General features: G+C 48.9%; 1 protein-coding gene across 3 annotated transcripts; it reads left to right on the plus strand.

The window, feature by feature from the left end:
- The first annotated feature begins 7,827 nt into the window (after positions 1–7,827).
- On the plus strand, positions 7,828–19,475 carry EOMES (eomesodermin). Of its 3 annotated transcripts, none has more exons than XM_069212014.1 (6): positions 7,828–9,020; positions 11,711–11,865; positions 12,634–12,755; positions 15,027–15,185; positions 16,492–16,553; positions 17,979–19,475. In XM_069212014.1, exons 1-6 carry the CDS (start codon positions 8,293–8,295, stop codon positions 18,733–18,735), a joined length of 1,983 nt encoding a protein of 660 aa, XP_069068115.1. In that variant the 5' UTR covers positions 7,828–8,292; the 3' UTR covers positions 18,736–19,475. The 3 variants fall into 3 exon arrangements, with proteins under 3 accessions (XP_069068115.1, XP_069068116.1, XP_069068117.1); XM_069212015.1 differs by having other exon boundaries at positions 18,036–19,475; XM_069212016.1 differs by lacking the exon at positions 7,828–9,020 and adding an exon at positions 11,025–11,107 and having other exon boundaries at positions 17,979–19,474.
- Positions 19,476–21,263: the final 1,788 nt, after the last annotated feature.

The raw sequence follows: 21,263 nt of genomic DNA on the forward strand, positions 1-21,263 counted from the left end.
AGTGCGAGTGGGAGGCTGGAAGAATCAACTGAAGACTGCAACGATGAAAGGCTGGGCAGACAGACTGATGAAGGATGGATGGAATGATGAAACGATGGTTGGAAGACTGCAAAATGGATGAATGGAGGAATGATGGGTGAAAACTTAAAGGGTGGAGAGATATATGTAGAGAAGACAGGAAGAAGGGAACTATTTTAGGGTGGGCAGGGCGTACTTGCTTTGCTCATCTGATGACATTTGAGGTGTAGATTGAAGTGGGAGGGGGGTGTTTTAATGTTCTGGCTATTCCTTTAGATTGATTTATGTCCATACTTAGCGGTTGTTTCTAGTTTACTCTTGTGGCTAGCGTTGTTTTTTTCCCTCATACGTTAGACAGTTCTCCACTTAGTTTTCGCTCACATCATGCAGCGGCGCAGGAAAGCTGATGACTGCCATTGATCCGGGTGTATCAACATTTCCACACTAACGGCCAGATTTGGAATTTGGCAGAAGGGTTACTTCGTCACAAGCGTGACGGATACCCCATCCGCCATATTACGATTTCCATAGGATATAATGGAATTGTAATATTGCCGACAGAATATCCACCAAAGTCCAAACCAGGCCCTATGTCAGATTTATACTCACTTCATGTTTTTTCCCCGGGTTGGAGAGGGAAACTAATGTACTTGGTCACAATTGACACATAATGTTCCACCTACAGGCATGAGGGTTGTAGGAGATGGGTCTGGGCCAGGGGGACAGGTTCTGCCCCACCTGCCCAGGATCACACCCAACTTCATTTCCCAACAGGCTGGCAGGAAGAGGAACTCCTTTGGGGACCTCTGCTCTCGGTTGATCGTCCATGGTCACCCATGGACCGGGTGTCCCATTATTGGATTGCAGTCTTTCTGATTTGGTCGGTTCTTCCGAAACAAATGTGGGTTGGGTTGTTCAGATGACATTGTCAGGCATTCCCAATGATTACGGAAAAATGCTTAATTTTGACTCAAAAATGATTGTATTAATTAACAGGGAAATCTGACAATGTTTCCATTGACAACTACATTTAAATTAAAAAAAAATGTTTTTAAAATGAATATGACCTTGAGATGGTCTCTAAACCATATGTGGCTGTGTGCTGGAACAATTTGCACTTGATCTGCCCTCTATTGCTGTGTCCTGCTCCTAAGGGTGAATTAGAAATCACCAAGGTGGCTGGATAGGCAGGTTGTTGAGGCCAAGTGGACACCACTCATTCTCAGTGATTGCCAGCATTATCACCCATTGCCATCATTGCAACCCATTGCTTTGGCCTGCAGTTTTGCCCGTGTTGTCACCTAGTGCTAGCATTGCCTTGCAGAAGAAGCATTGCCATTCATTGCCTTTGCCCCACATTGATGTGCCTTGTAAACATTGGCGTCTATTGCCAGCATCAGAAGTCACTGCCAGTGTTGTCATTTTAGTTTCTAGCAGCCTCAGGCACGTTTTGTGATGTGCATGTCAAGGTAACTGAATGCAATGTTGTGTTTCTAGATGCTGGCACGGTGGATTTTATTTTGTGTTGGGATTTGTTATGTCCAGGGCCACCAAGATTATGCAGCTATGGAGGACCAAGCTGTATGATAGGGGTGACTAACCTATGCGGTAAGAATAAACAACTTATGAGGTACAATTTGACACATTCATTGCCAGAATTATTTCCCTACTTTTTCATTTTAACACACATTAATTCCATCTGGGCAAAAACTTCCCCTCATTAACACAAATTGTGCAGAATACTCCACAGTCAAAGAATTTCATACTTCCAGAAGCTCTGGCTAGGATATGCTATGTTCGTGTTATGTTATTGCGATGCTATGTTGTACTGTGTGTTAGTCGTAAAGTGCTGTGTCACCCACTGGCCTAACTTCTTGTCACTAAGGACAGTGGATGAAATGTAGTAACCTATTTTGCATTCGCTAATGCCCTGATTCACAAAACACGAGCATTTGCAATCAAAAAATACTTTTTTATCCATACAAATCCCTTTTTGTGAACTTTTACTGACTCCTAAAGCTGGGTAGTGAATTGGTATTGTATTTATCAATAGCTTGCAACCATAATTCTGGCTGCAAACCATTCAAATGTTACCAGCTGAGATGGCCAGGTACAGCCGAGGCCTGCCGCCAACCCCAGAGTCTTCCCTCCTGAGGCCCCGAATCAACCTTTAACCAATAAAACACATTCTTCTTGGGTTAGGGGTGGTAAACCCCAGCCGTATTTTATTTTTAAACAAAATGAATAAAATCAATCATCACTTAACACATTTATACGCAATAGCCCCATCATATTTACAGCTTAATTTACATTTGTGGATGTCTAGCCTTAACGGAGTACGCTAAAACATCCGGTTTCCTAGCATTATCTATAATTCAGTTACTGCGTATCCACTTGAATGACTGCAGATGAGATCATGACTGGCTCCCATGGAGACTCCAAGTCACAGTTCCAACCCTTGGCTAAGTGGGCCAGGGGTAGGCCCTCCATATGGGAGAGCACGCTCCCTGAAACCCTTCAGGTTGCAATCTTTGTGCAAGGGGGCCATCTGCCCACCAGTATAGTTATCTCGGGCGCCCCCTCTGCCCCTTGGACTCCCCTTCAAGGGCCAGTAATAGCTTCTTGTCCATTGAGCATGCACCCGTGGTTGGCCCTAGGGAGTAGATGCCAGCGATCGCTCTCAGCCCCTGCATGTGGCCTTCGATTCCCAGCCTGCACCCTTGGAGGGTCCCAGGACCTTGGTGTCCTGCTCAGGTAAGAATGGTAAGCCGAATTGCCCCACCAATTGTGATCTCACCCCGCCACATTACAATAAATTATAACAAAACATACTTTCAAAAATGTAGCTCTTCACACTGTCAGGGAACAAAATTGGTGAGTAGCAAGCAGTTACCAACTCTAGACAAGAGAAAGAAAACCCAGATAGCATGCACAACAGAATAAGACCAAGTGCCATAGGGGAGGTAAGTGGGTGTAAAATTTCCCATGGGTGGCGCAGCCGAGATCCTGTTGCGGACGGCGAACAGGAAAGAAAGACCCACTCGCCGCACGTGACCCCTTTTATAGGCGGGGAGGGAGTACACATTGCATTCAAGTCCATAGGCACTAGAAATGCTTCTGGGGTCATGCTGGTGTGTCCTCCAATGCCCATGACCCTTGCAAAGGGGTCAGAGGTGTATTGCGCCCCCACAAAGTGCTTCCAGCACGGCCTGCCATTTGTAAAAGAAAAGGGGTCATCCTTGGGACCCTTACCTCCTGTGAATTTGAAAAAAAATGTTTCTAGGACAGTAGGCAGTTATCTAGAGTACCACTGCCAATCCTCAAAGAAACTATTAAAGAAAGAAAACTTAAAACTTAAAACAGCCTAGTTTCCTTTAAGGAAAACTGGCTACATTTTAAAAAAAAACAAAGAGTTTCTTAATTTGAAAACTATCACTGACATGGTGGTCTGCTGACAATTGCTGGCTACAATCTTTGTTATTGTGACCAATCAGATGGAGTCTCAATTTGCAACCTACCTAATGAATATTAATTTTGGAGGTCTGCTTGTGACTGAGTCCAATTCAGAATTTTGGGAACCGACCTTTCAGTGCACAGGTTGGGGTGCTAAATTCCATGCTGGTCGCACATTTTTTTCCAGCAGTATGTTAATACATCTGGCCCTGTTTGGGTTAATAGAGCCAGCAACGCTTGTGCTGATATCATGACCTTGCAGTTTCCAAGGCCTAATCTGTCTGTGTCACTTTGGAAGGTGCCTTGTCAGTGTCCCGGGGTGAATGTCTTTGATTATGCCTATATAGCAAGAGATTTCAAGGCCCCAAGGGGAAGTATAACCCTTAACCTCCACTGCAATGGAATATTGGTATTTCGAAATATAAGTGAACATGCCTTTGGATTTAGGGGTACACACTTACTGCAAGTAGGATGCAATGGAAAGAAAGTCCTATTTAAGTCAAAACATCTTGTGTTTTTAGGGTGCTACCTGAAAATATAATTTCTGTCCTGATGATGACCCCTTTATGATTGGTTGTTTTTGTGGGGTCGAAACGTTGACACAACTTACTGTGGGCTAATGTATGATGAAATAGGTGACTTCAGGACACCTGGATTGAAGGGGTCCGCTTTGAATATCGCTTTAATTTTTAACCACACTTCTGTACATATTGTATATATCACCTGGCACAAATTTGTCACGTTTTTCACGTTCACTGCACCGTTACTATAGGAGCACCTGAATAGACTAACTAATGAATGCATTGTGAGAAATATTATTTAAATAAAAGGAACATGTATTAGATCAACCTTGTTGATAAAGATAATAAATTCTTGCCGTGGAGGTTAAGGGTTATATTTCCCCCTTGGGGCCTTGAAATCTCTTGCTATATTTACACACCCGGGTCCTAGGGTTACTGGGTTTGCCTCATTTTTTAAACAATTTGCGTTATGCCTAGTCAAACTAAGTCAAGCTCCCTCCATTGTAGCACTTCGGGCACCTTTTGCTGTACTGTGATCCCACTGCCAAGATATTCTGGTGTCACTGTCACTGGACAGAGAACATCTGCCTGGCCTGTGTGTTCTTCAGCAGAGGCTCATATACGAAACTGGCCGCACAGGATGCAGGATGTCATGCATACAGGCTCTTGTGCCACAGAAAGGACTATGTGGTTGATGTACCCCAGTGGGGTGCTGGACATCCCTCTGCTCAACTGGAGGAAGAAGCCCTGTTGAGAGGCATCATTAGCACGCTATGCTATAGGCAGGGCCACTGGGATTATGTGGCCACAGCAATTTTCGTATATTTGAAGATTATCCGCATTTGCCACATAATCCATCTTCTGCGGCATAATCTAAAGATTTCAACAAAATGGTTCTAAAATTAGTAAAATCGCAGCAGTGCGTCTTTCCGCACAGTGGTTGGCCCTTTGCAAAGGCTGACTGGTCATCTTCTAATGCCCTGACAGTGTGAACAAGTTTAAAAATAACTTAAAAATGAATAGCGTCACAAAATGTGCCACATAATTTATTCAACCCCGCCGCATTATTTGACCCTCCCTCGTCGCATAATTCCAGCGGTCCTGGGTATAGGACCGGTGTTTGTCTAGCGCCTGCCCCCTTGGGTGTGCCTCTCAGCACTGCGGACTGTCTTGATTGCGCGCTGTGGGTGTGAATAGCTGTATATTTAAGGTGCACGTGCACAGGCTCTACGTGCACGTGCGACTGACGTCCCCCTGTGTTCTGTGTTGGTGTCTCTGTTGACTTTGTGATGCTGCTCCTACTCTGATTGGCAGCTCCGCTCAGAGCACACTCACTCGACGTACCTCTGTCTCTGGTGGGATGGGGTACAGATCTGAGGTTGTGAGCACTGACATCTGCCGCAGTGTTTTACCAGGCGCCTTCACTCATTTGTGTCATTGGCTGAAACCTCTGGGCAGCAGTTTCTTCCCTTAAAGACCAGCTCTGCCAGCAGCTCCGTTTCATCCTGGGCACATCTCATCTTCGCTCTGCCAGCCGTCATGCCACGGAGCTGCCAGCCTCTGTCCTCACTACCGTATGTTCTTGGGCGGTACCTGGTGGATTCATGAGTAAATGATGCCCCTTGCTGAAGGCCCTAGGCGGAGCCCAAGGACCAACGGCGGTGCAACTGGTGCGTCTGCACCTGGCGCTGAGCTGCGGGGGTGCTGTGTTTAGAAATAACTTACGGGTTTAAAAGCACCTGCTGCAAAGTTCCTCGCGCATCCAGCAGTTTTCAGGCATCAATAAAAATGGCAAGATAACTGGTGATAATGTTCCGGCTGGAGAGAGATCGGAGTTTTGTCTAGTGTCAGTTTGTGACTCAGCAAGTAGGCAGGGGGTTAATGTGCCTGCTGCAGGGGACGTACACACTGCGGATTACATAACTGGGTCACCCAATGCTATAATGATCCTTTTGTTACTTGCAGTTCATAAATTACAATCATAATATAGGACAGTGAGCTCTGAACTGCTGTCTAAGAACTGCATGCTGTAGAGAAGGTCATGAGGAAGGTGGTGCCAAACACGATTGTCGCACAGGGCGTCCCTTCCCGTCACACTGGAGACATCATCAGGGTGTCTTTGAGGTCGCCCATCACCCACCGAATTTAAACAACTGTGGCGGTTTCGGACCTACACAGAGGTGTCATCCCGACCACAGGAAACACAAGCAGGTGTAAGAACAACACGAGGTATAGTGAAACATTCCGAGCAAAGCGCCTACAGACTCTGCGTTGGCACTATCTGTTGTCTATATCGGTTTGTAGCTTTCAGGCAGGGGACAGCTGTAGAAGGAGGTGAAGTTCAGAGACAGGCTCAAGGTGCCGCGAGACAGTGAGCTTTGGCATGTTTCTGCAGGCAATCAGACGCTTCAAGCCCCTCGAAGCAGCATGTTGGCGCTCTGCAGGACACCCATAACAACTAGTATCGCTGAATTTTGGAAGCAAATGGATTCTGCTGCGCAGTTTTGCCCGGTAAGGTGTCTTTCTAGGTTGAGCGCTCACTGCAGAGATCAGTGGTGTAACAGAGGTCCCCGCAGCCACCGCTGTGGGGCGAGCTCCAGGGGGCCTACCGTACACTTGCACGGGCGGCAGGCCCCTGACTGGGTCCAGGGGGAGGAGGCCCCCTCAAGGTACTTTGCTGGGGCCCCCCTCAAGTTTCCTTACGCCATTGGCAGAGATATCCGTGCCAACTGCGAGTAGAATGTTTTAAAGCCAGCGGGGCCATCTGAACGTTCACACTTGCGGTGCTGATGAAAGGAGTTGGGGGATAATAGCAGGTGTCGCTTAAAGCGCCAAGACACACTTTAGGACGGACACACTCGAAGCAAAGGGGGTCTCATCACGGTAAAAGATGCTGCAAGGTCTGAAAGAAGAGCGCCCTCGATCTGTTATTATTTGGGGGGAGGGATGAAGTGCATGGCCCCTTTCTTGCACTTTGCAAGGAGAACGATGCTGCAGAACTGACACCCATGGGGCCTCTGTGAATAGGGTTTAGGGGCTCACACACACCACAACATCCCCGTGGGGGCACTCGGCGAATTTGACACCTGTGGATTAAGTGGCACCTGGAATCTAATCCCAGCGCCCTCACATCTATCACACAGTGTGATTGTGGGCAAATCACCCAACCTGTCTGTCTCCCGGTTTCTTCTTCTGCCAGGAGTGAGAACGCTTCGACCATGATAAATGCTGATGTTAAACCATAAAACATTACATTGTCACCGATGCCAACTGAAAGATACCCTCAGATGCTGGCCAAGGCAGCCGTGCCAGCCTGGCAGAAGTCAGTGGGCACTGACTGGCAAGGACAGGCAGTATCTAGGATGTTTTCCCTTATGTACAGCAGCCGTACATGACAAAGGAGAGCCTACATTAGGAATGGATGCCAGGATTGGCACCCATGCGAGATCGCCTTTTATTCATGTTTTTAGGGTGACTGGCGCGTGCACACGGGGGATGGAAATACACGGACACGTCACATGCTGAACCCAAACTTGCAGAGAAGCCCAGCACATAAAGTGAATTTAGAGATCCCTGGGTGCACCCCCTCCATTCGGCCTCCCCCAGCACCGAGAGTCGCAGGTGAACTGTCCCAATTAGGACTTGTCTAATTAAATTAGAGTCAGATGCTGCAGCCAATGGGGGCCGGGAGAGGAGGGGGCTCTTTTTTTGGTCTGCTTTCCTCCATCTCTCGCCAAGACCGGCAGCCCCAGAGCCCCTCCCTCGGCCCCCATTAGCCCCGCTCGAGGTGTGAATGAGGCGATGCTATATAAGTCTGCAGTAGGGCTGCGCGCCTGACACTCCGTGTGAGCTGCGCTTGAGGGGCGCGAGGAGCCGCGTGCTGCTGGTCTTGGGGGGCGCTTCTTTTTATTTATTTATTTCCTGTTTTCCTCCCGGTAGGCAAGGGAAAGGCAAACTCCTATTTTAAGACGGTTTGATAGTGTTAGATTTCTGATTTTGGTTGGTTTCTCACCCAGTACTGCACGGTGCCAGCGAGGTGGTGGGGGAATTTGGATTTTTATAGATTTTTTATTTGTTTCACCAGTAGACCTGGGAAGGAGCGAGCCTCTTATGTTTTTTAATGGCCTTTTTATAGTTATTTAGACTTTCCTTCCCTTCGCCTACCCCTTCCCCCGGTTCCCTTGCACCCAGCTGGCCGCAGAAGGGGTCTCTTTCCTTTATTTTGTAGTTTTCTTTGCACTTTTCCTGGTCCCTCTGCATGTAGCTGTTTTCTGTATTTTTGCAGCCTTTCCCTTGAAGGATGCAGTTGGGGGAGCAGATGCTGGCGGGGCCGGCCCCCAGTTTACCCAGCTCTTTCTACCCGCTGCATGTCCCCTCGGAGGGCGGAAACAGCCCTGGCCTAGGGGCCCACCAACAGTTTGGGGCCCAGGACAAGGGGCTCCCGCTGAAGAAGTATCCCAGGAGCGCCGAGGCCGGCCCTGGGGCGGGGAGGGAAGGCGCCCCACTGGCCTCCCCCGAGGAGGGCTTCCCGGGCACCCCGAACGGCAAGGCACTGCAGGACCCTGGGCGCAAGGGGTCCCCTTCTGGGGATGAGAGCCTGGGGTCTCCCTCCGGGGCCCCCCGCTACTCCCTGGACGGCCTCGGCGGGGCAGACAGGTACTACCTGCCTCAGGCCGGGGGGCAGCAGCAGCAGGCCGGGGGCGACCCTCCATCCTTTTTCTACGGGCCCGGCACACAGCAGGTGTACCCCGGGGCCCCCGCCTCCAGGTACCCCCACTATGGGAGCATGCTGCCCCCCGCTGCTTTCTCACCCTCTGTCTGCCCCGCCCGGGGGCAGTTCAGTCCCGGCTACCAGTACGGGCAGGGCCCGGCGGCGCTCTACAGCCCCTACCCCGGGATGGGGAGCTCCGCAGGAGGACTGGGGGGCTCTGGACAGGGGCTGCGGGCTCAGGTCTTCCTCTGTAACCGGCCCCTCTGGCTGAAGTTTCACCGGCACCAGACGGAAATGATAATCACGAAGCAGGGCAGGTAAGGAACCGGGGTTATTCTGAGGTGCAATACATTTAAGTGCACGTTGTTAATGCAGTAATTGGAGTTAACGAGCATGCCGTTATTGCTTATTAATGCATGCGTGGGTGGTTTATTTTAATGTTAACCTGTTTGACAATTCGACTTATGACACCATCCAATAACCGGGCAAAGGCGTTTTAGGGGGATGTGACCAGTTCGAGTTATCTAAAACCTAATTATCTATGTTCTCGTTGTATTTCTTGGCGGCTTACTTGGCCCGGGACGTCAGCTGGTCTGTATCGCTTGTTTAACATTGCTTTGTACACCATATACCCAATTGAAAGCAGCCGCTCTACCTCAAAATGTTGACGGCTAGCAGTCCTTTATTGTATATTAAAGCCCTAAGCACCTACATGACCGGTGCAGCAGGCTAACCGCTATGTACGGTTAATACCAGAGTACTTTTAAGGGCGTCTACTGTATGGCGCGGCGGGTCCTTTTCCGGGACATCAGAGGGACGCTATGAGCTAATAATGCCTCGGAGCCGAAAAAAACAGTTCTGGTCTCGAGTTCTGCAAACGACGTTAAAGGGAATTATACGTATTGCTGGTGCCTTTATCACCGATGGCTAGGCTTAAAGGCACATTTTGTACGTAAATGTCCTTTCTTGCGCTGTATGCCTTATTGCGATCCAGCTCTCCCCTGACGAACTCTAACAAATCTTAATTATTGTAACATATGCATTCTATTGGTAGCTGTCACTTACCCCCGGCGGTCCGTAATTGTTTAATAACGCCCGGCGATGACGTCACTGACAGCCCAATTATTCAGTTTAAACGTCACTTACGAAAGAAGCTTTAAATGTAGTTTCAAACCTAAAATAGGTTCAAACAAATCGTGAAAACTCAATTATGAACAAACATGTTTTAAGTGATAACGAATATTGTTGAACAAACTGTACAATTTATGTGGGGCACAGCAAATTAGCAGGTATCCTGGCGAATAATTTATTTTCCAAACGCCATTACGTTTACCTTTATAAATGCTTTATTCGACCCATCGCAAGTTGTTCAATCGTTCATAAAGTTGCCGGTAAACTCCAGCCCGACTTTAATTTTATTTGGAGGCGCTAACACGTTCTGGATGTTTTTACCTCCCCTTTTCTTGTGCGGTTTCCTGTTTGTTCGTCGTTTTTGCTGCGGTGCTGTTTGGTATATATTGTTTGGTTTGTCAAACACGGGCCCCACCTTATTAATTCGTTCCGTTATAAATTGTCGGATGTGAACGTGTTTTCGTCCCTGACCAAGCAAACCAAACTTTCAGCCTTTGGGGGGTCGTTTTGTTTAACAACTGCATTTTAAGTTGTTTTGACTTAACTTTCTCACGGTCACGACCACAAAACAACCCCCTTCCTCCAACCCAGTTCGCGTACTGTCACCCTATCACGAGCTTTTTAAATTGTCACCTTGCAGGACTTAGCGCTGAGAAGTCGTTCAATCCAATAAACGCCGTTATCGAATATATCTGTATTAACACTGAAATTCTATCAAGTGTGTGGGCACTTAAACATAATTCCTACAGACTGGTTTTCACCCCCCGTAAACTGAATTTGTTCGTTTTTGGAGTATTTTTTTTTTTTTAAATACCCCTCAAGACTGCCGATGCAAAAGAGGCTTGTATACCACTAGAAATAAAACTGCAGAACTTTGTTTTTCTGGTTCTCAATTTACTAAAGGGACCGATTATAAGGCGTGATTTTCTTTACTACTCATTTTAAACATTTAACTTGTCACTTTAAAATCGCAAGAGGCGCTTTAAAAAACGAAATAATTGGACTCAAAGGATAATGAGCCTATCGGGTGCCCGCTGCGCCGCGTCTGCTCTTAACAAGCGCCTGGTTAGATTCGATTAAAAATCGATAGGCTCGCTGCGGGGGTGTCCCTGAGTAAAATGTGTGCGCACCCCCAGGAATGAAGCGGATTATAAAGCGCTTCATCTGAGTCAACCGATCCCAGGTGCTCGCAGTGGGCTCCTGTAAACATGGCCCATTCGCGGCACCTTGGAGGATACGCGCGCAGGAAAGGGGTTTGATAAACCATTTAAACGTAAGCGCCTCGAGGCCTAACTTTATAACTCCAGGGGCTTGCTTTCTGATTCTATTCTATGTGCTTACTTCCGATTCACCCTGCTGTCTACTTTTTCCCAATTTATGATTGAAAGATTTACCTGGTCCAATCTGGTTTGTAATAAAACTGCTTCAAATGAGTGGCGCTCGGGAAACAAACTTTTGAATTTTGTGTACACTGTTTAAAAGTCAGTCCGCTCTTTCCAACAGCGGTGCGATGCCCTTGTCAGCGAACTTCACACACAGGTCCTCCGTGTTGGGGAGGTCATCGAATTGTAAAATGGATTTAAATTACATTTGGACGTCACTATTGCGCAATATTAACAATCCTGCCCGGTTTCCCAGTTCGATGTGCTGCCCGAGTCCAGGTGTTTCCTCGGGATTCTGGGACTTGTAGCCTTGTTTCATTATAAATAGGTACTACATGTCCTAGAATTCAAGGGGAAAAAATCTGGACTGGAGCACCACATCACGATGGACCCGGGGAACTTGGCATCTGTGCATCAAGCTTTAGATGGTGACATGTTTGTGTTTTGGGGGTCACGTTGAAAAGGTGATCTAAGCGCCTTTCTCCTCCTTCCAGGCGCATGTTCCCCTTCCTGAGCTTCAACATGACGGGTCTGAACCCCACTTCCCACTACAACGTGTTCGTGGAGGTGGTGCTGGCGGACCCCAACCACTGGCGCTTCCAGGGGGGCAAGTGGGTGACCTGCGGCAAGGCGGACAACAACATGCAGGGTGAGTGGGCGAGGGGGCTGTGTTTGGGGTGGGGGGTGTGAAGGGCGGCGCGTGTCTGAGTGTAGGGGGAATGGGGTGGTGTCAGGCAGATATGTTGGGTGAGCTGTGGGGTGGGGGGGCGCAGCAGGTTGTATGCGTGGGGGTAACACCAAAGATGCTCATGGGGTGGGGGCGGTTTAGTTGGTGCGTGCGGGGAGCCGCAGGTGCGTGGGCGCTAGGCACTGCTGGCGTGGAGGGCAGCAGGGGATATGCGTGGGGGTAACATAGGTGCTCACGGGGTGGGCGGAGGAGCCGGTGCGTGGGGGGCTGGGGGTGAGACACTGCGGGCCTGGAGGTAGCAGGGAGTGCGGGGGGGGGGGGGGGGGGTTAGGTAACAGGCGCTCATGGGGAGGAGGGGGGCAGAAGGGCAGATCCGTGAGGGGAGCTGCAGGGGTAGGTGTGGGAGGGGACCCCACTGCCCTGCCTATTGCCCAGGTCCATGCGTGATGTGCTGCTCCACTCCAGTTTTTTCTTTGAATTCTGGGACTTGTACTCCTGCTTATTTCATTATAAAACACGACTACAACTCCCATAAATCAGCGGAAAGAACCTGGACTGTATCGGCGCATCAGGCGTGGCCCTGGGAGCTCGGCAGGGTGTATGTGTGGGGTAACGCAGGTGCGCTTGGGGACAGCTGGGTGTCTGTTTGCGGGGCACCAGCTGTACCTGGTCACCCCGATCTCCACCGCATGTGTGCTTGCAGACTCTAACTCCGCCCTCTGCCTGCAGGTAACAAGGTGTACGTGCACCCCGAGTCCCCCAACACCGGGGCCCACTGGATGAGGCAGGAGATCTCCTTCGGGAAGCTGAAACTCACCAACAACAAAGGCGCCAATAACAACAGCACTCAGGTGAGCCTTCTGCACAAACATGGGGGGGCCTTGCGTCATAAGGGGCAAAGGTCACGGCGGGCAACGGAAAAGCTCTCATTGATCTGTGTGTAAATTCCCAGCTCCGATGTATTGGTGTCTGTCCGCGCAGCCTGTGATAGGTACCTGGCAGGTGGAAGGCTTCCCTGTTGTTCAGTGCCTGTTGGTACCTGCAGTGCCTGTACGCACCCATGTAATGTATTGCAACAGTGCTGAGAAGTGCAGGTGCTCTCCCCTGCAAATTAAAGTGCGGGTACTCGGTACCGGGCAGTACCAGCCCATTTAAAGCGCTGGTTTCAAGGATCTTTGGAAATCCCGGTGGTAGACAGGGGGAGGAGGTGGAGGGGGGCAGCAATCTCCCATAGAGCTTGATGTTAGATTTGTTTTTTCTGTTATGCAGCCACTGTGTCCCATCTCAGGGCACTATCGGGGCTACTGACCTGTCGTGGTTACACATGGACCAGTCCTACTGGGAGGAGGAGGATGGGGGGGGGGCTGTCGACTCAACCAAACCCCTGTAATGGCGGGGATTTTGACAGTAATTTGTGTTTTCGGCCAACGACACAAAGGAGGCTGCAATATATAGTGTGTAAGTGGGCCTACCAATCCCAGCTTTAGATAACTCTAAAAAATAACCTTCATGAAACTGGGCTAGTTGGCGCTATGTCTAAATGTAATAGGCTATTTATATAGCGCTGCGGCCTCCCCCTCACCTTTTAGCGCTACCAAGCACATTGGAGATGTGGGGAGGGGGGCGGTGGTGGTCTCAACCCCTATCTGGCCAAGACCAGTAAAGTCTGGACCACAGCAGGCGCAGTGACCGGCCAAGGAAACCACCCGGGGGCACATTTATTACAGCTGCTGGAGACCAGACGTTCAGAAAGCGTCTAGCAGGCCGAGCTTTCAATCAATTCTTAATAGAGCTCATTTACAATGACATAGCCTCCTATCAACCATCAGGATTACCTGTCCAGAATGGTGACCTGTTAGATGATGCTGGTGAAAAACCCAAGATATTTGTGCCTATACCGGACGTCCAGTCCATAATTAGAAATGCATCAGTTAACGGTGGTCCGGGGCACGAAGGCCAGAGCCCGTCCCTCTGGTAGAGTCCAATCTCGCCCCAACACGTGGGCTTTCCGAGGAGGCTCTGAGGCCCCTGGGCAGCAGTTGGCACCCCTAACATGACGAACCAGGGTGCACATCTGGGGCAAAATGATGCCCATAGGAATGCCATATAGTGTGAATAAGTGACACACCTGGTCCTTGGCCAATGACAACCCTGCCCAGTCCCTACCAATGTACAGCCAGGTGAGCTGAGCAGGGCAGTGCCTACTGCATAAGACGAACAAAATCTGGCCCACGGGCACCTAAACAAACGCAACGCCATATCCGTGTCTTAATATTCACTGTAAAACAACCAGACTAAAATTACCTTTTGGGTCATAAGGCCCTACGTGCCCACGACCGTCCCTAGCCCGGAATACACCGCACTTCCGGTCAGGCTTACCGGAAATATGTGCGCTTCTCCTACCGCCTCCCTACCCCAAACTCCGCACCCCCCAAACTCGGAGTACCACCCTAATCGTGGTCATCTGAAGGCCCGCCCTATCACGACTGTCGGGACAGTGTCGCGCCTCTGCTGTGGCTCTTCTTGGGCAGTTCATTGTAGGGAGCTCCAGGTGCTGCAAGCGACCCTGCTGACCCACACCACCCGGACTCGGAGGGTACACCTGGCCGCACCTGTGTCCGGGAGGGTGCCCTGCCCCAGAACCTACAAGTAGGGAGTTATGGCGTCGTTCGTCCGGGCATATGCTCTAGCCGCGGGTGCTAGGTGCAGGAAAAATAGCGCTTGGACCTCTGACTCTAAGCACTTAACAGATACTGGCACGTGGGGAGATGCTTCCCATGGAAGCCAAGAGGAAGAAACTAGATGTTTTTTGTAGTTTTTATCTAGCGCGAAGTCGCCCCGAAGGCATTGGAGCGCTTTACATGAGCAGAGAAGGCCCCTGGCCTTATACAAGGGTACATTCATTTTCCGTAGGCACCGGGAGTTGCCCGGAATCACAGGGAGTTGAGCCGACGCTGGGACTCTAACCCGGTTCCCTAGATCCAGAGTTGGCCACTGGGGGTGGTCCTCAGCTGGGGGGGGGTTCTATAGGGAGGGCTGCCTACCCTTGTTTTACAGATGGGAGTTTCTTCTTGTAATGTGTGTAGCATGCACTGACTGTGGCTCGCCCCTCCCCTCTGCAGATGATTGTGCTCCAGTCCTTGCACAAGTACCAGCCCCGCCTGCACATCGTGGAGGTCAGTGAAGATGGCGTCGAGGACCTCAACGACTCCACCAAGACGCAGACCTTCGTCTTCCCGGAGAACCAGTTCATCGCCGTGACAGCCTACCAGAACACTGACGTAAGTGCTCGACCGGAAGCGCTGGCTGCAGCTTCCGGCCTGTTGGGGGAAGTGGGGTGAGCTGTAACCAGAGTCCAGGTTACTGCCCAGTATCTGCTGGTACCACTGGGCCTTATGGCGATGAAACAGATGGAAGTGTTAGCTTAGCTGCCCAGGGCATGAAAGGAGCTGGTTAAATGCCCTTTAACCAACCTTGGTTATTGGTTTGTCTCAAGCTGAAATCCATAGAGGGGGCAGATCTTGTATGATTCCTGCCTTTTTTTGGCTGTTTTTCCCTCTCGACTTCAGGGTGCGTAGGGTGGAGGTAGGTGGAGTAACCCTGTAGTGGTTGAGTTGCCTGATGGGTAGGTGCCCTATAGTGGAGTGACGACACACCAGTATTGAGATCACAAGAGGGGACAGGATTTACGACATACATATAGTACACCAGTATTGAGATCACAAGAGGGGGCAGGAGTGACGTCATGCGTGTAGTACACCAGTATTGAGATCACAAGAGGGGGCAGGAGTGACGTTGTGTGTAGTACACCAGTATTGAGATCACAAGAGGGGGCAGGAGTGACGTCATGTGTGTAGTACACCAGTATTTAGATTACATGGGATGAAGGGAGTAAAGTTGAGTGTAGTGGACTAAAACCACCCAGCACCAGTGGTTATCCTCTACTTGGTGGCATCCTTAAATGTCTTGTCTGTTTCCAACTTAGTGTATAATTTTAGCTGGCAGGAGCCACCGGCACATGTTTTTGGGGCCTGGCACCTATTTTTAGGCCTTGGCACCTATTTTTATGTATCAGAAATGTACCAAGCATTGGAAAACCTACACAGAGGATGTGAGACTAGGAAAAAGTCACAGGGAGAAAGCAGGAACCTGCAAGAATGAGCTACCAGGGAGTCTCTGGTGGATTAAAGAGGCTTTAGATGGATTCAGGCCTACGCAGCCTTGGTATTTAGCACAATGACATATAATGGCACCAGCTACAGGCTTGTGAGCAGCGCTTCGGGCACTGACACGCCTCTGCCTACAAATTAAACACTGATCCTACAGTGCCCATCAAGTGCCCAGGCCGCAACTTCACTTACAGGGTGGTGCCAGGGACTAGTCACCCATGACCCCTGTGTTCAAATGAATGTAGCGTTGTGCAGAAGCGCTGCATATCCATGTATCTGAATGTGTTGATGAATTATTTGTTAATGGATGCAGTGGGAGTTCACTCTTGTTTGATGCCATTTAGAGATGCGCGTGGGTAGTGGTGACATTACGTGTCCCTGCACTGCTGTTGACTCCAATATATTTTTTTTCTTCTAGATCACACAGCTGAAAATTGACCACAATCCCTTTGCCAAAGGCTTCCGAGACAACTATGACTCGTAAGTAACAGTTTCTCAGCTCTGGAGCGCCATCTTGGGTAGGGAGGGCCTATCCCTCCATTTTGGCTAAAGTGTTTCCAGTCCTCGCTTTTCTTTTACAAACATTTTGACCCAATTGGTTTCGATTAAGGCCACGACTCTAGCGACTTGCAAAAAAGTGAATTTTTGCAAGGTTTAGAGTGTTAATCATTTGTTTCCCAGTTTAACTTTATGGTGCATTCTCCGCCCAGTTTCCTATTTAATCATACTCTGCCAAGCTAGAAAGTGGACTCTGGCTTTCTCTGCAGGTTCACTTTTCCCCAGGTTTTCTTTGCCCAGTGGCAAACTAATTCACCATGTAAATTGTTGCCAGTCACAATTTGATGCAGATCGAAAAATCTTGCAAAACACTTTGCACACCCTTATATTTGGCTCATGGGTGAACTGGTTAGTTTGATAGCGGCTGGGGCTCAAATTGTTTTCTACCTATATAAATCAATTTAACAAAATTGTGGTTGTAAACACAGCTGGAGATGTGATGATGATTTGATAATGTTGAAATGTGTACCTGTGCCTCTCTTAGAGACTGGTATGTAGCGCTGCTTGCAGTCAGTGAGGCTTCTACTGGTTGTGGTTGCAGCACAATAAGGTGGTTATCAGCGCTTTATAGAAACACCAAATAAAATACGTTTTGATGACCTCCTGAAATTGGACGGGTCCTACCTGCTTTAGTTCGGAACACTGGCTAAAATGTCAGTTTCTCTGTCAAGGTTTGAACCTAAAAAAAAAAACTTTGTCTAATGGGCTTCCCTTGTTTTTGAAGTTACCCCTGAGGTAGATAGCAACCTGGCACAAAAAATGTGTGTATATGTATATATGTGTGTGTATTATATTTTATTTGAGCTACTTGAATATTTGGAGTAGAAATTACCAGGGATAGTGGTTAAATTCTTGTGTTTGGGAACAATGCCATGTTTGGCTCACCCTAGGATTATTTGAGCACGTTTTGGTATCTATTTGGAGAATATATATATATTTTTTAAGCAGAACATTTTGATTTATTTATTGGAGGACCATAACAGTATTTCCACCATTATCCATTACTTGGGGGCTGTCCATACTGTGACGTGTATTTGGGTCTTCAGAATTGATGGGTGACGCTCATTCTACTGATGCTCTCCAGACTTGCTTAGCAGGTGCAAAGCAGGGGTTGTCTATATTGAATCCAGGAATGGCAGGTTGGGTTTTTAGAGTTCATCATAATAGAAGGTAAACTGGGGGAGCGTGTTCAAAGTGCAGGTAATGCAGGTGTGAATCTGTGACTATCCCTTTTTGTTGAGTTTGGACTAGAACAGGGACGCTTCAGGCTGTGTAGGAATTAAGGCCATGTTTTTGTGCAGCACAGATGTTCGCAGCGCAGTCACTCAGCTTTCTTTTCCATTGTAGCATGTACACGGCTTCAGAGAATGACCGACTAACTCCGTCTCCTGCGGATTCCCCTAGATCCCACCAGATAGTGCCCGGCGCCAGGTACAGCGTCCAGCCGTTCTTTCAAGAGCAGTTCGTCAACAACCTACCTCCAGCTCGCTTCTACAACGGAGAGCGGACTGTACCACAGGCCAGCGGCCTCCTGTCCCCCCAACAGGGTGAGGAGATGGTCAACCCCTCACCCCAGCGGTGGTTTGTAACCCCTGTCCAGCAAGCTGCAGCAGCCGCTGCTGCGGCGGCGAACAAGCTGGACCTTGGCTCCTACGACTCAGACTACTCCACCAACCCTCTGTTGACCTACGGCCTCAAGTCTTTACCCCTCCAGACGCCCTTGGGCTACTATCCAGACTCTGCCTTTGCCTCCATGGCCAGCTGGGGGGGCAGAGGCTCTCCCTACCAGAGGAAGATGCTCACTGGCTCCCCATGGCCTTCAAGAAGCAGCCCCTCAAACTTTGCTGAAGACCAGCATGCCCCAAAGGAGAAACTGAAGGACGACCTGGCCTCTTCCTGGGTGGAGACTCCACCATCCATCAAATCCATGGACTCGAACGACTCTGGGGTCTACACCGGGGCGTGCAAGAGACGGCGCCTCTCTCCTAGCACTTCAAGCAATGAGAACTCTCCAACCATCAAATGTGAAGACCTGGGCTCCCCAGAGGACTACAAAGATGCCTCCAAGGCCATGGGCTTCTACTCTTTCTACACTGGCTCCTAAGCGATCTGCCTGGACTCTTGCAGGCTGCAGAGCCATCATACACTCCGGATGAGTGAGTGAATAACTTGAAGACTTGCTCAGCTCCTTGAACCTAATGGATTCTAGACTGGGTTGACATGGCGGCACCTGGGTTGAAAGAGGTGCTTCTCTAGTCTTCCTGAATTTGGGAAATGTGGCAATCCGATTGCCCAAAAAAACTCATCTTCCTCATCAAACTTTTGTGCAATGTAAGGTGCCAAAGGTGGGGTGGCAGTGCCAAATTCTATATACTCAGTGCTCATTTTTGGAAGGGTCTTTCAGGGGGCCCCAAGGAAGTAAAAAATCCCTTTTACAAATGTTATCTATTTATTAAAATCTAATGTACATATTTTGTATAGGTTCCTGGTGAAGTATATTGTACAAAAAAATCGTCTGTATAGGTAGTCTAGAACAATGTACAAGTTGGTGCTTTTTTGGGCGTCGTAAATGTTTACAAATTGTCGACATGTTAAGTTCGTGATGCACCAGGTCGGGCCCTGTGTGGCATATGGAACTTAAAAGTTTACATTTCCGGTTCAAAGTTATTTCTCCCTATAATGTGCGAACTTGAAAGTTTCATTTTTATCTTGCTCTCTGTAAATACTGGCTGAAATGTAAAAATGTAAAAATCTGAGTCGATGTGGTGGACGCGAACTTTTTTTTGTCTTGTACAGGCTGCAATAATTTTAAATAAATGTGAAGACCCCTGGGGGGAAAATGTGAAAAACTGACTTATTTTTATTTTATTTTTTTCCCCTTGATGGCGTTTCGGTTCCACTGGGTTTGGATAGTGTATTCGGCCCATGCAGCCGCCTAGCGCTGGATGGCAGGTCTGCTACAGGCTGCGAGGTCGAGGCGCTATGACATATCGGCGTTGGAACTTGCTTGTGGGCGATGTGTGGCAGGATTTCGGGCGTTGCCTCTAAATTATGGTCCCCATGAATTGTGTTCAGCTGCATTTGAATAATTGTGCAAAATGTTATTTGATGCACTGCTGGGAACAACGAAATGTACATTAGGGTGGAATTGTGCGCTAACGTTTTGGGCTGTCCAGTTCGAATGCAGATGTCTTTACAGCTAACGTTCAAATTACCGCCAACATGGTAGCAGTGTTATAATCAATACCGCCAGAACACTGTCCACGTGACGCTAGCGTTCTCTTGCAGTACCCGCTTGTACCCCATTTCACTACTATAGCGCTTAAAATCAGCAAGAAGGCAGGCGCTTAACTTGAGCAAGAAGGTAGCCCCGCTGCCATATGGCCTTTGGGAAATGTTTGGTAAAATCAAAATGGCGCTAGAAGAGTAGTTGGGGTGGTGGCTGGAGGGGGGTGTAGAGGACTTTGATTCCTGGTCAACTCTATATCGAATGGCATAAATGGAGTTAAAGGCACTCAGTGAGTCCTGTAGTGAAGTCATCTGCGGGCAATGTGTATAAACCCTTCTAGCGCCTAAAACCATATCCATAAACCTGGACTGACCCTAATTCCTAGCTTTGTGATCTTGGGGAACATATGGAAATTTACTTTGTGACGAAATCAACGTCTCCCAGTCCCGGTTACCGTGTTTACTAAAACTGGCAGTGCTTTGAAAACGTCTACGCCCGATAGTGGGCGCTAAAAAGCGGATATTGACGGGTGAAGTCTGATTAGTGCGGATCTGGCAATATTAACAGATAACTCATTGGGGTCCTGCTTTGACCTCTAAATCAGGGTTATTTCCAGGAGTACACACTCCTTTGGGATTCCGGGCAATGTGTTTTGTTTTTCTTCTCATTATGGATGCCGCCACAATCGTAGCTTCTCGGCGCTGTACAGGGTTTGCCAGTTCGGCGTGGGTTTGTGTTTTGACGCCATTAAATGGTGTCTGCACCCCTTTTCCAGTACCTTTCACATGAAGTACAGTTTTATGGAATATACCATAAGTGTCAAACCGCGGCCGGGACAGATGGCGAACCCGTGCGAAACTAAGGGCTTGTGAAATTCTGGAGCACGCCAGGGCAGGCGAAACAGGGTCTTCTGTTCTTAAATAAATTACTTGTTCAGGGTTCGCCGAAGTATCAAGTGCGGTGCTTGAGTAAAACACTGCACAAGGAAGCAGCTAGTCCGGGAAGTTTGAAGCACCAGAATTCTGTCAAAAAAAAAAAACTAATTTTGATCCTTGGCAGGTTCCTGGCCCTCCTATTTCCCTTAACAGCGAAAAACGGAAGCGCCGAGAGGCAGAGCTCCAGCATAAAGCGCTATAAAGTTGCAAGTTTGAACACCACTTGGTTAGCTCAAAGTGAATGCAGATTCCCAATAAGATATTTTCAAAATTGGGCCGCGTGCAGTGGAGGACCCACCCCCTAAACGCACCTCTTTTAAGAGTGTCTAAATGGATTATAGGATTTTCTCAAGTGGGCAAACAGTCCTGCCCGTCGCGGGGCTTCCGGCCAAGGTCAAAAGCCTGCGCCCCTCCCCTACACCCGATAGTGGTCGGCGCCCAATCCACACTTCCCTCGGACCTGTCCAT

The sequence above is a fragment of the Pleurodeles waltl genome, chromosome 10, assembly GCF_031143425.1.
Source record: "Pleurodeles waltl isolate 20211129_DDA chromosome 10, aPleWal1.hap1.20221129, whole genome shotgun sequence".
NCBI classification, from domain to species: Eukaryota; Metazoa; Chordata; class Amphibia; order Caudata; family Salamandridae; genus Pleurodeles; species Pleurodeles waltl.